Raw genomic sequence first — 20,384 nt, forward strand, 5'->3', positions numbered from 1 at the left:
AAAGCATTTGATTACCTGCCTGAGGCAAGTTAAGACCCTACTGCTGAAGACACTGTATGTTACTGACACAGAACATGGAGAGAGAAGGCTGGAATTCAGAAGAAAGCAACTCCTCAGTTGGCCTGTCTAGTGCTGTAAAGTGCTATATGAGCTACAGGGGGAACATGGCCAACAATGGTCTGAGCAACCAGAGGTCTAGGCTACTCAGAAGCAAACACACCAGTGCAATAGTGGCACACAGCCTCAATGGGTAACCAATAGCTTTCTGATTGGGTAAAAGATTTTCTCAGTGCAAAGGAACCCATATCTGGAATTGGGAACGAGATCAGAATCCTATTTCCATCATGTTCTCTAGTGTCAAGCTCTCGCTAGTCTGTGGCTAAAAGAAGGGTTATATATATCAAATTCTCCCTAAATTAATAATGCTTATCCCATTTGAAATATGCTGACCTCATTCTCTCCTGGAGAATCAGTTCTTTTCCAGAATGTAGCGAGACCAAGAAGATAAGCTACCCCTCCCACTTCAGCCAAGCCATAGCTGAGACCACAGAGGAATTGGGAAGATGAGCATGAGTGCTGCTTCCATGTGCCAGGGTGTAGGAGACTGACCCTGGGGATACTCACTCAACACATACTAAAGCAGAAATTCAGAGACTCCTAAAAACTCATCACAGAAATAAGATTTAAATTCACCCACCACAGCTCAGTGAATTTTCTACTACAGAGGCAGAAAGATTATAAGAGCCACAGGTTGAGACATTATGCCCAGATGCATTCCCTGCCCCCCAAAATAACTGCTACTCCCACAATGCATAAACCACAACCCCATGGGAAATACCTGAAACCCCACCGAGGTGCATCCCCAACACAATGTGGGCAGAGATGAGCGTAATGAGGGTATCAGCATATGATGCATCAATATGAACTATGTTAATAACTTCTTAAAGTTCAGATCTTAAAAACAAAATGCTGATTTTAGCTTTATAAAAATGTGCAATAAATATTAGCTGCAGATACATAAAGAAAAAAAGACCAATAAGCACAGAGATGTACCCTAAGTCATATTGACCAATGAGAATGGTATAACTGTAACATCTTCCCAAATAATTATTTCAAAAACAAACTCACAAGTCATCAAAATGTAAGAAAACACTTCTGAAGCCTTTATTTACAAAAGCTTTAAAAACAAATAATACCCTCTGTTTTGCAAATAATGTTTTGTTTAAAAAGGATCGCCCAGTTATAGCATTGTAATATCACGAATAAAGAATATACAAGGGAAACAAACTAAGTTGCTAACATTTGGATTTTCTAATTAATGATTGAAGTTTAGGTAACACACATAACAACTTATAGGCTATCACTTCAGGGCAGAGTTAATGATTACCGAATAGTCTTCCAATAATGCTCTGGTCTGGTCATATATTGTGCATGTCTAAATATTTCACAGTCTTTTTTCAATATATATAAAATAGATTGCAAAGATATACACAAAAAATAAACAAGCATTACACTCCTCAGGTAATTTTACTCGCTACATATGTATTACCATTTTTTTTTGTTTTGCACCAAATCTGTCAACCATCTTTGTTTAAACTATGTAAGCACAATTTTGATACTTTAATTTGATATAAAATGTATCTAAATCTTTGGACTTTAATGAAATTGATTTGTGTACTCAGCAAATCAAGGCATCACAAGTATGACTGTAAAGCATTAAGAATAAACAGTGATTGAATAAAATGATCAAAGAAAGAGGACTATTATAAAATAAGATTAGCTTTAATATCTTGAATGCCAGTGTCCTGGAAGATAATCAATATCCAATCACAAGGACTTTTTCCTGAAGGGTAAAAAGCTGGCTTAAAATCCTTTAGTCAAAGAGCAGCCTATACATGCCAATTAGAAACCAGCAGACACAGAGATGTGTTTGGAAGACTAAACACCACCTGCAGAAATAGTAGTTACTATGCTCTCAGTAGTTTCTTGTCTTTTTCTGTTAGTCCAGCTGAATCAACCGTTTGCACAAAGCACGTGCTTTACTCTGGACATCAAAAACAAGCAAATACTGTAAAATGTTGGCAGATGGTTATTTTCCAGCCAAGAGTAAGAAAAACCACAATTTCTGGTAGAACAGAGGATTGAAATCTCTCTCTAAAGTGCAAAATTGATGGTCCACAATCTCAAATACCTAAAAGTATTGCAGAAGGAGAAACATGAAACAGGGAATAAATTACAGTTAATGCTAGTTAATTTAGGAAAGGGGAAAAACCAAAACCAAGTTCAAGTATGCGGAGTTTATCAAATTCTTCAATAAGGCCAAATCTAACCTGAATGCACTTTTATTCATTAAGATCTTAGATGGGGAAGGTCATACTTTGTACTGAAAGGCAGAAAATAGTGGGCTACAAAGAGAATGGGGGGGGGGGGAGGTACTGTCTACCGTTAAAGGATTCAACCAGAGATAAAACCTATTTACAAGCACATGTATACCTAATATAAAATAAAAATTAAAAAAATGATTTCATGTCATGACTGCTTGCTGGCTTCTTCCTCATATGCGTTCCCTGTGCCATTCTGCACATAGGACGAGCCAGAGCCCAGGCCATACAGGTGGCCGCAATACTTGGCATCATCAATGTGATCTTCGAAAAACATCTAAAAAGGTTTAAAGGAAAAAGAAAAGATGTTGTAAATTAAAATACTTTTAACAGTGTATGGAAGTCCTGTCTGTTAGCTATATTGACAACTTTTTTTTTTTTGTAGTGTGCTTTGGAGAGTACACATTGATACAAAAATGATGGCTGCCCTAGGCAACTAAGGAACTCAAAGGAACACTTTATTTTTTATAAAAACAGTCCAGCCTATTGTTTCTGCAAAACCAATTTTCTTTTATCATTACCGACACTTGCATATTATTTATCTAAGATTAGACTTGGTTTCATGAAACTTATTCTTCCACTCCTAACAATTTTATATGTGAGGTATACTACCTCTGACTTTTGTCACTTAAGGGGCCTCCCAGTATGGTTTTGGTTTTTGATTGAGCTACTACTTCAGTTTATTTAACCTCTTTAGTGTTCCAAACCTCTCCTAAGAAAATAAACACCATAAGCTCATTTTAAAAATCTTCAAAGCAGGCTGGAGAGATGGCTTAGTGGCTAAGCGCTTGCCTGTGAAGCCTAAGGACCCCAGTTCAAGGCTCGATTCCCCAGGACCCACGTTAGCCAGATGCACAAGGGGGCACACGCATCTGGAGTTCGTTTGCAGTGGCTGGTGACCCTGGTGTGCCCATTCTCTCTCTCTCTCTGTGCCCCTTTTCTTTCTGTTGCTCTCAAATAAATAAATAAAAATAAACAACAAAATTAAAAAAAAAATCTCCAAAGCAATGAAGAATGCATGAACAAATAATTATTTTGCCACTAATTAAAAGGGTAAGGGAAGGCCACCCTATGGGAAACTTAGCATATGGATTTCCTACCCACTAGAAGCAGCACTGATGTGGTCTGAAGAAGACCTCTAGATCTCCTAATAGCAACATTTCATCTTAAGGGAACGATAACTCTGTCTGCTCATCTGAGAAGTAACATATTTGCATCTATGTGATCCTAAAGCAGCATCATTTCTTTTAAAATCTTTTTACTTTACAAAGAACTTCTATTTCCTTTTGTACAACATCTCAGTAAGATTTATTTTGAACACTTTCACTCAAGTGTGGTGAATGTGACACATACAGTACGTCTAATTATATTTTCAATTAGCAGGTTCTTACTGCCCCAAAGTTTTGTCATTTTTAACGTTCGCTACCTAACAACCAAGAAAAAGCACTGATGTCTTCGTACTTCTCTCATTTTGAAAAAGGCCATTCCTGTAAGCAATGAATCAGATCCTGCCTGATGTTGTGGTCCTATCCGTTCCAGCTCTAACTGTTCAGCAACTTCCTGCAAGCCACCCTAGAAGACAAAATAACTTCTTGTCAAAGAGAAAAAAGATTTTTAACACAAACCAAAAACTTAGAAAATTACCAAAATGTGAATATTATATAAAGGCAGAGCTTATAAGGATTGGGGGGAGGGGTGAAAGTATGAATTACTAATTGATTTACTCAATGTGGAGAAAGCCAAATTCTAATATTTTTTATCATATGCTTGAGGGTATGAGATGAGCAAATAATTTCACTAATGATATGGAGGGAGTAGATCATACTGCCAGCGGTAGTTAACAAATACATTTAAACTTCTTATCCATTAATTATTACATAATTCAGTAGCTAGGACAGGCAGTGTTCTTTATTTTTATTTTTAGAGAGAGACAGAGGGAGAAACACAGAGAGAATTGGTGTGCCAGGGCCTCAGCCACTGAAATTGAATTCCAGATGCTTGTGCCACCTAGTGGGCACATGAGACTTAGCACTTGCCTCACCTTGGTGCATCTGGCTAACGTGGGATCTGGAGAGTAGAACATGGGTCCTTAGGCTTCATAGGCAAGCGCCTTAACTGCTAAGCCATCTCTCCAGCCCTGGGCAGTGTCCCTTAAATTGACCATTACTCCATCTCTAAATCTTTTTCATCTAAGTACATCTAACAAAACAAAGACATTATGAGTAATCAATTCACTATAGGTTGAAATTTTGTTTTCCAAGTTAGTTAAAAAAGTATAAAACTTAGAATGGTCTGTTTTTGCACTACCTAAAAATAAAGACAGTAACTGTAAAACAGAGGAAGAGAAGGCCTACGGGAGAAGAACATGGGGCAGGAGAGCCAACAGCAAAACAAACTAATAAGCCTCTACTTTAATAAGCTTCTACTAGCAAATAAGACCAACCCTCCTCCCCTTTGGTATACCAGCTGCTTCTGTGCTAAAAATAGCCCAAGGATTAGGTATGATTAGCAGTTGTACACAGCAGCAGAGAAGAACAGAAAAGAATGTTATAGCTGACTATAACTCAAAAGGCACACTTATCAATAACCTAAACCTTTAACGTAGTAGTTTGCACAGAACATAATCAGAATATAATATTCTTAAGATTTTTCTCAATAATGTGGAAAAAATTGACATTCTGTTCCTAAAAATTGTCACTGTACCAACCAATCAATTTGACAAAATGTTTCCAAAGCTAGATTAAAGCATGAAAGTCTTGGATTATCAGCATGCCTACTATCATGGAGACCTCCTACTGTAAGTTCACTAACAAGTCTCCTCAAATTACATAGAATTCTGTTACTTTTGGCTGCCACAATAATGAAGTAAATCTTTGAAATTTGTTCCCTAGTTATATGGGCACTATTCCTGTACTAGAAGCAGATGAACATGGTGCTTCTACTGTTTTCATTTGTTAAATACAAAAATTTGGGGTTGGAAAGATGGCTCAGTGATTAGACACTTGTTTGCAAGGCCTGACAGCTTGGGTACAAATCCCTAATACCCATGTAAAGCCAGATGCATAAAAAAATAAAGTGACACATGAATCTGGAGTCCGTTTGTTTGCAGTGGTGGGAAGATCTGACATGTACATATCCTCCCTCTGCTTGCAAATAAATAATAAATTTAATAAACCACAAATACTTCCTTGTCCAATTCCTATATTCTATCTACTTAAAAACAAAACTTTTAAAACCTTTACCATCTCCTAAAAATGTTACCTTAAACAAAATTTTCCTAAAGTCCAGTGAGGGGAAAACTTGACCAACCTTGGTTAACTAATAAAAGTCATAATGCTAACTCTAAGTACACACACTACCTAAGCAGGTTTTTATTTTTTGTAAAATATATTTTTATTTATTTGAGAGAAGAGAATGGGCATGCCACATACTCTTACCACTGCAAATGATCTCCAGATGCATGTGCCTGTCACTTTGGGCATCTGGCTTTATACAGGTACTAGGGAATTAAACCCAACTAACAAGCTTCTCAAGCAGTGCCTTTAACTGCTAAGCCATCTCCCCAGGCCCCAAAACAGTTTTTATTCTTTTTTTAAACTTTATTTATTTATTTTAAAGTACATTCTCACTCTAGCTCAGGCTGACCTGCAGTTCACTATTTAGTCTCAGGCTGGCCATGAACTCAAGGCGATCCTCTTACCTCTGCCTCCTGAGTGCTGGGACTAAAGGCATGTGCCACCATGCCTCGTCTCAAAACAGGTTTTTAATATACAAACAAAATAAACAATAAAATAACAACAACAACAAAAAGCACACAGTCTTTCCAATGATCTGTGGCAACATGAATAATTTTATTCTGAAATTGAAGGAGTACTTTTCTTTAAGCAAGTAACATTTTTTTGATATAATTAATGTGCAGTAGTTAAAATGCAGAACAAGCTACTTGTCAGATCTTTGCATTTATAATGGTTCTCCTAGTAAGTAGGTAGTTTGAGCTATACAATTTAATTCTATGAACATTATCCTTAACAAGAACCACCCCCCCTCGAAAAAAAAAAAATCTCTTGGGCTGGAGATGGCTTAGCAGTTAAGGTGTTTCCTGTGAACCCAAAGGACCCAGGTTCAATTCCCTAGTACCCAGATAATCTAGATGTATAAGGTGGTGCTTGTGACTGCAGTTTGTTTGCTGTGGCTAGAGGCCCTGCCATGCCCATTCTCTCTATCTGCCTCTCTTTGTCTCTCACCCTCTCCCAAATAAATAAATAAAATATTTTAAATAAATCTCTTATCAAGTAAGCTGAATGAAAAAAACTCTTCTTACTACAACGTTGACTACATCTGCCCATAGCTTGCATGGACAAGTTATGTGATAGGGGAGAGAGGCCATACACTTCTGTGCGTATGTAGTCCTGCTTTTCATCACATTGCTTTGGCTCATGAATTTCAATCTGGCAGCAATAAGAAAATCCAGGCCTCTTAGTTTGATTTTTGTTTAAAAAAAAAAAGCTATGCCCAGAAATAGTGAAACTTTGAAAAGGGATTATCTACAGACTACTATTTATGTAAAAAAGATAGTCACAGGATGTACTTAACATAACACTTAAAAATACTCCTTAAGCAACCTCCTGGCCTAGGACATGTGAGATACTTTAATAATGTGCTAACTACAAAGATACCTAAGCCTTACTTACTTTGAGATTTTTGCAGCTCTTCATGAGGTATTTTACATCATAAATGACAGGAAAAAATAACCGAAGGATCTCAAAGAAGTCAAGTTCTTCTTCAGGCAAATTAGAGTTAGTCAGAATTTTGATTAAATAGCCAAAGTCATAACCACTAATAAAAGGATAAAATACAGAAGAAAAAACATGAACAACACAGAATCAAAGAAATAAATACTTCTGCAATGCAAATTTTAAACAAGCTATATAGGCTGACAAGGAACAATGAGAAAAACAAAACTTTACAATTACAATGCAGGAATGTGGTCATCTTAAAGAACATCTGCAAACTCACATGATTATCTGCAACACCTAAACATGCAGGTCTCTATACCAATTCAACTCTGTAGCTATGGAAATACTATACTGCTCATTCTTAAATAGTTCTGTCTGTAGTCATGAAAATACTATTCTGCTGTGTCTTAAGCATCTTCTCTTAAATACTATTCTGTTGATTTTTAAATGGAGATGAACACAAAGTTGGCCAAAATTGAAGCTGGCGACAGACTTTCTGAAGGCAAAAATAACAGTAGACTGTCACCACTTACATGAGATGGAAATATACATCCCTAACAGTATGTTGTTATACCCTTAAAAATGTACATTGTACATTCTCTTCCTCAAATTCTACTCCTATTTCAGTGTAAGTCTCTGGGGCAATCTAATGGACAGTCTGCACGTAAGTGGAAATGGTTGAAAACTACTTTAAACCTCAAGGGTCCAGTTGCAGCTTCTGTGCTGCATGCAAACCAGGATAGCTATGAATGCAGCCCAACTCTTTTTTAGATGAAAACATTCTCAGGTTGAAACCTCACATCCTAACAACCATTCTTAGCTTTTCTGCAATTCCCTACATGCCTGTACATATTCCTTTCCCTTGTCTTTCTCTGTCTTTCGGTTAAGGGCCTATGACAGCAACCTTTCCCAAAGGACTCCAGCTCTCAGAATATATTGTGTAACAAGCTGCTTTCTTGTACTACCCTTTGACCTTCATACGTGTGTGTGTGTGTGTGTGTGTGTGTGTGTGTGTGTATGAATGACAGGATTATGCTTTCTAGTTATTTTGTATCTTCATTAGTAGGGGAATAAAAAGAAGTCCAAAACTGCTCCTTACATTAATAAACTCAAAATGTTGGTTCCTAACATATGAGTTCAAATGGAGAGCAAAAAAGAAAAGTTAATACGAACATGTGTTTTTAGTATCTCTCACTGAAAACTACTGTTTAGTACTATGCCAAAAGTTTACAGCAACAACAGTTCATCGCTTTTCCATAGAAACGGTAAAAATACTAGAAGATTCCAGAGACACATATTTAAAAAGAATGAGTGAAAGAAACCAAGAGGAGGAACACTAAAATGGGTGAACATGGCAGTTTCAGAAAGTATAACAATAGCCAGCTTGAGGTAGTCTATCTTAGTTTTTTGTTGTTGTTGTTTTGTTTTTTAACTAACTCTAAAGGTCACTTCTAGTTCCTGATCTGCCAATCCAATTTACTTGTATAGGAAAACACTTTCTCATACCTGGAAGTCTGTATTTTATAAAACTGAACCAATTTCTCTTGTAGAAATTTCCAGTGGTCTACTTTGTTTTATAATAATTAAAAACCAGCATTTAGTTTTTTTCTGCCTGTAAAATGGATTTATTGACCACTAATTCTTCTAAAGCAAGTTTTTTCCTATCATTTTATTAAAAATGCCACTCTTGGCATTCTCTTCACTGTTCTATTTTTGATAATGCTTATTATGATGTAAAAATCCACATTATAAACTAAATCTCTACAAATATTGTCAGTCTACCATCACTATAATGTAAAAACTACATGGTGATGAAGATTTTAATCTATTTTGTTCACATTTTAGACTCTGCAATTGGCTGGCATAAAGAAAGATACTCAGTAACTCTTTTTAAATAAATGGTTTCTTTTCTATAAACAAAGCTAGTCCACAAAATACAAGGGTTAGAAGAAGCAAAGAACCATGGGTAGCACAGATCCTCAATGACTTTTCTGACTTTCAACATGGGTGTATTTCCATTATGTAATATTGCCTCTCACAGGCTAAAACAGATCCCCTACTAATAAAAGTAAAAAAGATCCACCTTAGCCCCATAAGAAGTAGGTGATGGTGATATACAGTCCATTCTTTAGAGAACTAAGCCTGAAACTGCTGACAAAGTGCTGAAAGAAGTTTGAGGAAACTACAAAATGGAAACAAAAATGTAATTTTTTTTTTTTTTTACCTATGAAATGATAACCATTTGACCCCTTCACAGAGGACTACTCCTGAAGTCATAAGAAGTTCTGCAAAGTACTGAGTCTCAATTCCTTCCTCTTCATGTTTTTTAAACTGTATACCAGATGTCGTTAGCAGTTCTATAGAGTCCTGAGCATACATATCCTCACTGGCAGGAGAAAAAAAAAGACATCAAAAACACCATTATTTTAGTTTTTCTCACACATTTACAGTTGTAGCACCAGAAATAATGAGACAAACGGTTGGCTCAGGTCCAACTGTTCAAATGCTTTACAACTATGCAAAGAAAATACAATTTAAATATATAATCATTACTTCAGAAAGTGTTCAAAAGATGAATAATCATTCAATGTAGTTCAATGGTGAAATTTTAGCCTTTATTATCAGTTCTGTTCCATTAGTCTTCAACAAGTTACAGGTATTAACTGGACTTGAAAAAAAGAGTCTTCTACTCACCAGAAGCTACCACTGCAAAGTGACAGACATGTTCTTTTCAGGGGCTCTCAGTCTTAGCAGCCATGATAATGCTGCCACATGGAGCTGCAGCCACAATTACAAGGGGCTGTGCCCAGCTCTCATGCTCTTGGAAGAACCAGGAAGGAGACATCAAGTAGGAAACATCTTGTGTGGCTGAGTTAAACTACACTCCATCTTAAAGAAAAAGGAGATGCCTCCTCTCACAAATGATGAGCCTTTCGAGTGGCTCAAATAGCAGTGAACTATTATTCAAAGTTAACTCCACTATGACATATGACAAGTTTCTTCCAACAATCCTAATTGTAGAAGACTGCCTTCCAAAATCAAACCAGGAAATCTAAACATAAAACAGCCCTTCAGGATTCCACTTCGGCCAGAGAAAAAGCAATCTCTGATTTTCAAGCACCAATTCATGAGTAACCAAAGTCAGGCATTAAAAAGTTACAAAAATCCAGGCATGTAGTTTTGAGAGTACATGAACATACATTTTGTTGATTTACTATTTAACTTTTTATTTATTTCTTTAAAAACACTGCCTTCTACCTTTAAAAAAATAAATCTTCTATTAAAGTCTTTAATAAAGCTAATTAAACCAAAGTAGTTTACTTGGATCAAAAAGTATTTTTATGGTTTGTTCTCTGGTAATCAATTTCTTCATAAATCTGTAAATGCCAAAGCTAACTAGTGAAACATCTGAAAGCAGACAGGAGCTACAACAATTACTTTTAAGTCAAAATTTCCTCTGGAAAATCCTTTCAGAAAGACATAAGAATAAAGTCAACCCAAGTTTTTTTCAGTCACACAATGATGGCTTTGGTATACTAGGATATGGACCTTAAACAATAAGCATCTCATTTATCAGGTCCCAGGGCTCACAGTGAAGCATGCTTTAACAACTGTAACCAACCACAGGTTCAACAGATTCCTCTCCAGGATTACTCAGTCTTGCCCATATGCACAACTTAGTTTAGTTTTTTTCAACATCATAACACCATTACCAATTAAATAATATATCAAAGAAGTAGAACATGGAGTAATGTTACTATTTAAATCAGTATTTCCCAAACTTGCCCAATGATAACAATCACCAGGAGAACTTACCAAAAACATGGATTCCCAGGTCCCATTGAAGTCCCAGACCTATTGAATCACAATTCCCAGGTGAGAGACCTGGTGGAGTACCTCGGGTATTTTATAATACAATAAGTTTGGTAAGCAAAGACATACGTACAGTTACCCTCTCTCACTTTCTGTATACTTTACATAGTTTAACTGATTTAAGTCTACATCCTCTCATCTAAATTTTGTGGAACTGAATAATTATAACTTGGTATAAATCTTATGTTTTACAATACTGAACTCACGACCATGCAGGTACATTAAATCTCCAGACAGGATGAAGAACATTCTGCAGTTAAGTTTCATAATTGTTATGAGTAAATCTGGCAAATAGTAAGCTGTGCTTTTCTAGGGTATCAAGATTTTAAAGCTCTGTACTCTGTTCTACTCTCAAAAACCCAAATGGAGGGAAGACTATAGAAACAATTTTACCTAAAAAAATAAAGTAACTAAATATTGTTCAGTCACACTATTGGAACTGCTGCTGGTGTTAGCTTCCTGACAGATGATCCTTTGGTTAGAACAATCAATAAAAATATGAAATGCATGGCTATCCTTTTTAAGATATCTCCCAAACAGAAACTCAACTATGTATACTAAAGTTAGTAATGTACTGAAACGATCACTTTCTACAAATATAAACACCTTACTCCCATTCCTAAACACATGGCTTTCCTTTCAACATCAAACTACTCCTGGGTCATCATAAGACACTCATCAAACCTAATAAAGTACCTTTTCCACATGCCACTTTTCTCATATACTTTCTTTTAGAAGTAAACTTATGCTAAATATCAGAAACTTAAAATATAAACAAGCTGGAATATAGAGTCATAAATATGCAAATGGCCTTAGTAGTTAAAAACTCAAATAAATTAAAATGAAAAATTCTTCAAAACCTGTAAAAGCTAATTAATGATAACAAAATGACTTTTAAAAAGTTTTTCTTGTTTTTCAAGGTAGGTCTCACTCTAGCCCAGGCTGACCTGGAATTCACTATGGAGTCTCAGGGTGGCCTTGAACTCATAGCAATCCTCCTACCTCTGCCTCCTGAGTGCTGTGATTAAAGGCATGCACCACTACGCCTGGCAATAAAATGATTTTTAAGCTTAAAAAACATGGTAATGTCTTCTATTTTGATGGTAAAACAAGACAGGAGCCTTCAACTTATAAACAACAATTTTCCAGATAATAAAACAAGCCCATCTTCCCTGTTTTTTTTCAATATGTGCACAAGTGTGTATATACATATAGTATTTTAAGTAAGTTTATCCTGACATAAATGAAGCTTAAAATTGCTTTCACCTTTGGTTTAGAACTCTACTTTCAATGAAATAACCTAAATGCTTACTAAAGATATAGTGACAGTCTTTAAGTCATGAAGGGGTTATACCCTGAACTCACCATGACTTAAAAATAAAATAATATTGCTGAAGACTCTACATGCTTGAAATGCAGGGTCACTGAGAAATCTTGCTGGAGCTGAGCTGAAAATCTCCCTGTAGACCAGCTGACAGAAAGCTGGAAAATGCTATGTTGCATGCAGCTCCATGAGAGAGACATTATCAGTGGAAATCAACAACAGGGGACACTGTACGCCTTAAGTTGGGCCAGCCAGACCAAATGAGCCAATGGGTGCAACAGTGGCATGTCTGCTATGGGGGAAACTAACCACTCTCTACTTAGACTGGAGGCCCACTCCATGGGAGGGAATACATGCCTGGCACTGAAAAGCTATGATGGGGAAAGTCATGAGCCCTAGGTCTGTAACATCTACTGGTATTTCACTAAATGCATATATTATGTCACCAAACTGCCTGGTAAGTACTTTTAGTAATGTTCTTACTCATGTTTAATTCTACTCTCACTTTTGGTTAGAAAAGCTTCTCTTTTCAGATAGTAGTGACTCTAGGATAACTTAAAGGCACCATAGTGCTGAGAAGTGACAGAGGAGTGCTCAGCACTGAAACATCTCTATCACACCTTCCAAGGCCAGGGTCCACTGTAGTGGGAAAATTATAAAAGCTAAAAGAAGGATAGGACTCCTTACCATGCACTCTTCCAGACACAAAATGGCCTGGATAGCCATGACCTCACAATGCCTTGCACTATCTACACAAGACCAATATAACAGGAGGAAAAGATGACATTAAAATAAGAGAGACTGATTGAGAAAGGAAAGGGATATGATAGAGAAGGGTGTTGTGAAGGGAAAAGTGGAAGGGGGAGGGAATTATAATGGTTTAATGTCTATCATTATGGAACTTGTCAGTAATAAAAAAAAGAAACATTAAAAATAAAATGAGGTAAAAATACACCTTAACAAACCAAGCTTGGCAGCATACTACACTGCAAAATAGTGATTATTTACAAACAGCAGGGGGCTGACTAGGAATACTGTTTGTTGCTGCTACCCAATATTGCAAAATATTATCTATCTACCACTAGTCAGGGGAAAAAAATCAAAATCCAAACTCACTAGATTTTTAAATGAATGCATACTGTTTTTATACCAGTGTAAAGTGAAAAAAGAAAGATAGGTTGAACCATCATAAACCAGGGACCATAAAGTCTCATTACTTACCAAGAGCAAATAAAACCCAAAGCACATAACCTAAAGACCAACCATAACAAGTGGTTAGATATACAGCAGTATGCCAAGGAAAAGGCTACAAAGAACTATTACTATAACATATGAGTGATATATTCTTACGAAAGATTTATTAATGTAATTACAAAACAACTGGAGGGGACTGCTAGAAAACTGACAGTAGTCATTCCTTTACTTTCCTATACTCTCTTACTGCAGGAAGCATGTTGTTTTTATAAACAGAAAAACCAAAACAAGACAAATACTGTCATCAAATATGTTTTGTAAGTCACATTCTCAGGATGTTGGGCTGTTGGTTTGTCTATACATGCCCCAAATTCACAGGTCTTAATGTGTTTCAAACTGACCAAGTGGATAATGAAAGGGGAAAAGAACACTTAAATATTAACAGTGCTCAACCTACATAGTACAGAGGTGGCCATCCCTTAATATACTTCTGAGCACCAGACACTGGTGCAACCTGTGCTTCTCATCTGAACCTGTGCACACCATTTACCTTCAGCAAATCAACATGTCCTGCAGAAGGAACTAAGCTCTGTCACGCTTTAAACAGACATGGAAACTAGAAATATAGATAGCAAGAAAACTGGAATAAAAATCATTTCTAATATAGAAAACATTATTTGTTCATAAGTCTATTTTATTTTAATCCTACCCATTTAAACATTACAAATGACACCTGTAAGATTCGGAGAATATTCAATACCACTTATGACTAAAACTTAAAGTGCTAATTATAATTTTTTAGTTACGTGCTATTTTAAAATATCTATGCAAAGCCTAATGGAATACACATTAGAGCCAAAAATAGTTTTTCATAACCTCATCTATATCACATAAATAAGGATTTGCATCACTTCCTTGATACTAAAAGTAAAATTTGAAAGAACACTGGCAAATGTAGATGAAACCCTGGTTTGGACCAATGTGAAAACTACACACACAAATTCACAAACAGAGAACAAATAGAAAAGTGATGAAAACACTAAGATGTAATGGTCATAAGCAACCTTCTTCAACACTGAACTCTGAGTTCAGTGCCCAGCACACTGATCCATTCATTCTAGACATCAATAACAGCAATTGTCATTTTTCTTGAGTATGTCCATGAGGCTCTCCACATTAGACAGTACAGGTTTTACCTTCCTAATGACTTTTTCCATTTAGTATTTTTCACTATATTCTTCTCTTTACCCACATTTTAAAACATGAATATTAGTATAAGTGGCAGCAAAACTAGAGTACTGTCTGTATAAGAAAACTATTGTTACTAAAACAAAGATGCAACTAGAAAAGGAACTTCCAAAATGGGCACACTTATCTGGTTATCTTCTAGTTTTACACTGAAATCACAATAATATCTTATGCAAAAAAAAGTGAGGGGCTGGAGAAATGGCACTTGCCTGTGAGGCTAAGGACCCATGTTTGACTCTCCAGGTCCCATGTAAGCAAGATTCACAAACACAAAGTAACACAGTGTGCAAGTTTGCACATGCACACAAGATGGCACACACATCTGGAATTCAATTTCAGTGGCTGGAAGCCCTGGTACACCAATTCTTTCTCTCTCAGTCACTCTGTTGCATTAAAAAAAAAAAAAAAGTATTCTATGATCAACCTGGGGGAAGGGCATTGAAATGCAATGGTAAGAGACAAACGAGTTATCATTTGAGAAAATGATAGAAGACAATTTTCACTGTGTTCCAGAGCTATAGCATTTTGAAATACTGGTTATCAGTTATAATGGAGACGAGTACTGCTTATCTTTAGTAAGATCTGGAGAGTCTAATTCTTAAGCTAGCACTATTAATTTTCCTAGTTTTTTTTTCTTATTATCAAAGCAGATGATTTATTATATTATAAAAATATAAGCTGTCAAATAGAAAGGCACTGCAACACCTTAGACTTTACTATGCAATTTATTTCCTCAACTTATGGCTAATTTGTAAATAATTTGCCCTTGCCCCTTGACATGCTGAAAATTCCTACCAAGTATCCAAACAAGAAATAATGTAGAAATATTACTAGCAAGGGAACCTAAGCTTAGCCCCATGGCTTGAGTCAGAAAGCACATTTTGACATAGTGGAGACACTAGATTCTAGTACTTTCCGTATTGAAACTAAGAAGGTTTATGGGTTGACATGGGAACATAACAATTTTCGAACACTGATATGAAAGAAAAGAAAATATACTCAACTTTCCAAGAAATGTCTTATTACTCTTGAGGTGCCATCTACCCATGACTGTAATAAACATCTCTTCGCAAGAAGGATGATTACCAGAACAAAGACACACATACTGGATTGGGTATAAAGCTGATTGGCAGCCTGCTGCGTAGATACACAAGGTCCTGTGTTTAATCTTCAAACTGATCCCCCCTGAATATTCTGTATTTCAAATTGTACACAAAAAATTTGAAAGTAAAATTAATGTTCCAAGGTTATTTCTATCAAGATACCTCAGGCTTTTTAGTGCAGTGATTTAAAAAAAAAAATAGCCTAACATGCAAGAGACATCCAATTCATTCTCTAGCATCTCAAATAAACAATAATAGTAGTGACCAAACCCAAAGTTTTCCAATTTCTCAAGAGTGGCAGTCATATTTTAAAAGTAGAGTTTCTAAAATTAGTCTTTGAATTTAAAAGTCTTCATTATCTCAATTCTCTTTGCCTAGTAATAGTAATACTACCTAAACTTTTGAAATTTTATATTTAATACAATTCCAGAATAACTGTAACAAATTCACTAGAAATTTCACTATATTCAAGGGAAATCAATTCCTAAAATTAAGCTAAAAACCAAGGTTGGGGTTATATGTTTATTTCCCACTTACGTCAAATTAAATTTAAAATTAAACTGCCAAGTTGAAGTTCCTGGAGGGTATTCTCCTTGCTCATTCATAAATGTCAATCCTAGCTGAATTATCTTTAACAAGTCTACATTACACCGCAATAGTTGGTATTGATAGTCAGCATTGCTCCTGAATTCTCCAATGGGTCTTGCAACCACACCTGGAAACTCGGTGTCCTGTAAAAGAGTTTTAAGATTCATTTATTAGATGGACACAACCACAATCCACTAATTTCCAGGATAACTTCATGCAAAAAATTTTTTTTTAATCCTACTAAACTTAATCATCTACATGTTCACATTCAATTAGTGCATACCCTTTAATTAGCAAAAACATTACTTTTCTGAACAATAAAACTCTACAAACCTAACTATCTTTTCTTATTTTAAATATAGACATGCGTGAAAAATGTATCCAAATACTTAAGCCATATCCATGTAAGAAGAGAAAAATTGTGAATTCATGTTGCTCAAGAAGTAAGTGAAACTAGGCTTATAATAAAACCAAACTGCATAAAGACCTGATTAGAAAGCAGAAAATACACTATGCTTCCCAATTACTTGAGGCAAGTTTTAATCTCAAAATCAAAAGCAGAAAAAGCAGCATTCATTATCCTATGCTTTTTATTTAATTACCTCAGTATTCTCTCTACAGTTCACAAAAAGCATGTCAAGAACTGTTTGCCAACCACTCCTTCCTGTAGGACATTATTATTTCTGTAATGCTGCTACTCCTTATCTGAGAAATAAATCACCACTAGGAATTCCACAGCATAATAAAACAATCTTCCTTACCAAAAAAGTTTCAGCTCTAATTAAAGGTAAATAGAATGTTGTCAGCAAATACTCATACTTTAACAAATCATCCTGCCACTTCTCAAACTACACTTATTTTTATTTATTTGTAACAAATTTAGAAAATAACATCTGTATAGGATGAGAATTTAAACTTGGCCTAGCTGAAAACAAAAACTAAATATCTATAGTCAATATGAAACAATCCAAGCAACATAACTAGATCTTACATGTGTTATGTTAGGATTGAAGAGGAGAAAGGATTATGAGACATTAAAGTCTTGCATCATGGAATGAATAATCTAGTAGAGAAAACTAGAGTACTTGTAACATATATAAAAAGTACAAGTAAAGCAGTAACATAATTACATAAACAGTCTAGGCAGACCAATGTCATGTGAAAGGCAGAGCTGCTTCACAATTGAGTATACATGGTGCATCAATGATAATCTTAAAAAAAATTACAGCCCAACAATGTTTCTCTTGGGATATGTTTATTTTTAATCTGGAAAAATCAAAAGATATTCAGGAGGTCTCTGGCTTCATCTGGCCCTATTAGCTAGCTAGGCCTCAGTATCACTAAAGCATGAGCTGATAGGCCCCAGTGTTCTCCTGTTGAATGTAATCAGTCTCACAGAATTTTAACATAAATAAGTACATTCTATAATCAGATAAAGATTAGAAAAAAGAAGAAAAGAAAAACGGTCCAAAACATAAAAATGGGGTTGGAGAGATGGTTAGCAGTTAAGGCACTTGCCTGCAAAGCCTAAGGACCTAGGTTCGATTCGCTGGAACCCACAAGCCAGATGCACATAGTGGCACATGTGTCTGGAGTTTGTTTGCAGTGGTTTGAGGCTCTGGTGTACCCAGTTTCCCTCTCCCCAGTAAATGAATAAAATATTTTTAAAAAAACATAAAAATGATTTTCTCTTTCATCTTAGCTAAACGAGTGACTATTGCCTCTCTGGTTTAATCTTTATCAGTCTTCTCTCACACTAGCTAAGATTTAAAAAAGATACCCACAGAATTACCACAGCTTCCTAACAGCATCCAACAAACAGCAAATCCCTGCTTCCTTAAGCCATCCCTAAAGCCATCTATCACAAGCCCAAACCCTGAAGTTCTTTTTAGCACTTTTACTCAAATGTTCATGGTTCCCAAATATGCTTTTCCTCAAAGCAATGAGTAATAGCCCCAACCAGTCAAATTGCAGGTATGTTTCTGGTAAGTTTGAGCTGGAGTGCACTGATATTTTTTCCTTCATGACTATATTAATCCCTCACATGACCTTTAGTGGCCAAAAAGATTTAATTCAAAACATAAAAAATGCAATTTCATCCTCATTTGGATAATTTTATAGAATTCGGTTATGTGCATACCATAGCAACATAATTATATTTTCGGATAACTTGACGAATTTTCTTCATCTCTTCATCCAGGTTACAAGCCCAAACTTCACAAATTCTTTGGCTATGATCTACAGTTGCTGCTGGCATAGTGAGGGCAAAGGAGTCTAGATGCCAAGCATCAAAATATTATACTTGATTGAAGATTTGTTTCATAAAATATTTTACCCCTTATTTGTGTACCTGTCAAAAGAAAATACACCTATATCATAAGTCTGAATCATAACGGTGGACTGGTTTAAACCTGAAAGGTAACTTACTCAAAGTCCCTGACTGTTAACAAAATCTAATTTTAGGAAGTTACTTTTCTTAACTCACATAGCTAATATGCAGGTGGGAATAAAAAAAAAAAAACAACACAACACAGATCTCTTAGTTATAATTTCAAAACATGCTTCATGCATGCACACAAATCATATTTTTACAACTTTTACTAAAGACTCCTCCAAGTTCAATTTACTCTCCTGAAACTTTATGATCCGTTTCCAGATAAATAAAATTAGCAAGCTGAGATGCTGCCATTGACAAAGTATTTTAAATCTTGATTACAACAACCTGCATTAGTGGTATTTATTTGCCTAATTAGAAGGACAAAACTTTAAAAAACTAATGTTCTAAGAAAAAAGTTACAAATGTCACAAAAAAAAAAACCTGAATGCCTGTATGCATGGAGAAAAAAAGGCAACAGACTGTATTTACATCATCTTGCTAATTCCCTAAAAATCGGAGCATTTCCCCTGGCTACCAATAGACAGATCTCATGTTCTGGGTCCCAAGCACAGGGTTCATAGTATAAAATGATAACAGAGAACAACCTATTCTTCCACAAGGAAGTCCCAAATGTTCCTTCATATTTTTTTTCACAAAAATGTGGAAAAAACATAGCTGTGTTAAAAGAGGCCTCGTGGCCTTCTAAATTCCTAAATGCTAAATCATCTGTAGGGCTCTTAGAACAGAAATCAAAGGTGTTACTGGGCATGCCTTCTTCAGAACTCTTTTCCCAACACTGACACACACTAATTTAACAATGCTTGCTCCACCCCCCCCACCCCCCCCACCCCGGCAGCCGTTCCAGAAGCCCCGAAGAGGCACCCCAGGCCTCATTTCACAGCTCGCAATTACTCCGCGGGCTCCCGGAAAGACCACAGGGGAGCGCAGGCATTTGTGGCACAGATAACTCTCTTCCTTGGCCGGAAGCCAGCGCGAAGGTGCCGCTAGCCTCGACCACAGCCAGATTGATTCCCCAAGCACGGCAGCACGCAGCGCACACACCGCGCCGGGATGGAAAGGCCACCGCCCTCCACTCTCGGCTTTCCTTCCCACACCGAGGCCCCAGGTACAAAGCCATGGCGTCATCATCCTGCGCCACCTCTGGACAAGCCCCCCCCCCCCAGCCCGTTAGCCACCCCTACCCACCGCCAAGCTGTCCTGCCGCACTTCCGAGGCGCCATCACGCACCCTCGCAGCTTCACCGTGCCCGCCCCTTTCCCACTTCCCAGTCTGCCCTTTGCCCGCCACATGTACTTGTGTCTCTGAGCGCGCGCTCCTCCTCCTCCTCCTCGCCATAGAGACAGCACCCGGCGGCGGTGGCGGTATCGGCGGCTGCAGCGGGTGCCCCATAGACACCTCTCGCCCGGCAAGGGAGAAAGGGAGTCGGGGCCGCAGCGGCAAAGCGTTGCGTCGTCGCTCCTCGCACGTCCTAGTGGGGGCGCCCTCTGATGACGTCAGACGCAAGGGGCGGGCCCGCGGGAGGGGCGGGACACGTAGGTG

General features: G+C 36.8%; 1 protein-coding gene across 5 annotated transcripts; it reads right to left on the reverse strand.

Annotated features, from left to right (window-relative positions):
- Positions 1–1,142: 1,142 nt before the first annotated feature.
- Cnot7 (CCR4-NOT transcription complex subunit 7) lies at positions 1,143–20,321 on the reverse strand. 5 transcript variants are annotated; one of them, XM_045155137.1, is made up of 9 exons: positions 20,139–20,321; positions 18,588–18,797; positions 16,397–16,590; positions 13,536–13,565; positions 10,934–10,972; positions 9,342–9,503; positions 7,073–7,217; positions 3,843–3,953; positions 1,143–2,658 (listed from the first exon to the last, which is right to left on the reverse strand). In XM_045155137.1, exons 2-9 carry the CDS (start codon positions 18,702–18,704, stop codon positions 2,530–2,532), a joined length of 927 nt encoding a protein of 308 aa, XP_045011072.1. In that variant the 5' UTR covers positions 18,705–18,797; positions 20,139–20,321; the 3' UTR covers positions 1,143–2,529. The 5 variants fall into 5 exon arrangements, with proteins under 5 accessions (XP_045011072.1, XP_045011086.1, XP_045011081.1 ...); XM_045155151.1 differs by lacking the exon at positions 20,139–20,321 and adding an exon at positions 19,887–19,949; XM_045155146.1 differs by lacking the exon at positions 20,139–20,321 and adding an exon at positions 19,737–19,879.
- Positions 20,322–20,384: the final 63 nt, after the last annotated feature.

The sequence above is a fragment of the Jaculus jaculus genome, chromosome 1 (genome assembly GCF_020740685.1).
Source record: "Jaculus jaculus isolate mJacJac1 chromosome 1, mJacJac1.mat.Y.cur, whole genome shotgun sequence".
In the NCBI taxonomy this organism is placed as follows: domain Eukaryota; kingdom Metazoa; phylum Chordata; class Mammalia; order Rodentia; family Dipodidae; genus Jaculus; species Jaculus jaculus.

What these genes read in the sequence shown, in the direction of transcription:
- Cnot7 (XM_045155137.1), bottom strand. Translation starts at nt 18,704, where the DNA reads ATGCCAGCAGCAACTGTAGATCATAGCCAAAGAATTTGTGAAGTTTGG. An exon ending in AATATAATTATGTTGCTATG is followed by an intron (nt 16,591 to 18,587) that starts GTATGCACATAA and finishes ACTCTTTTACAG; the next exon opens with GACACCGAGTTTCCAGGTGT. An exon ending in CCTTTTTCAAAATGAGAGAA is followed by an intron (nt 2,659 to 3,842) that starts GTACGAAGACAT and finishes AAACCTTTTTAG; the next exon opens with ATGTTTTTCGAAGATCACAT.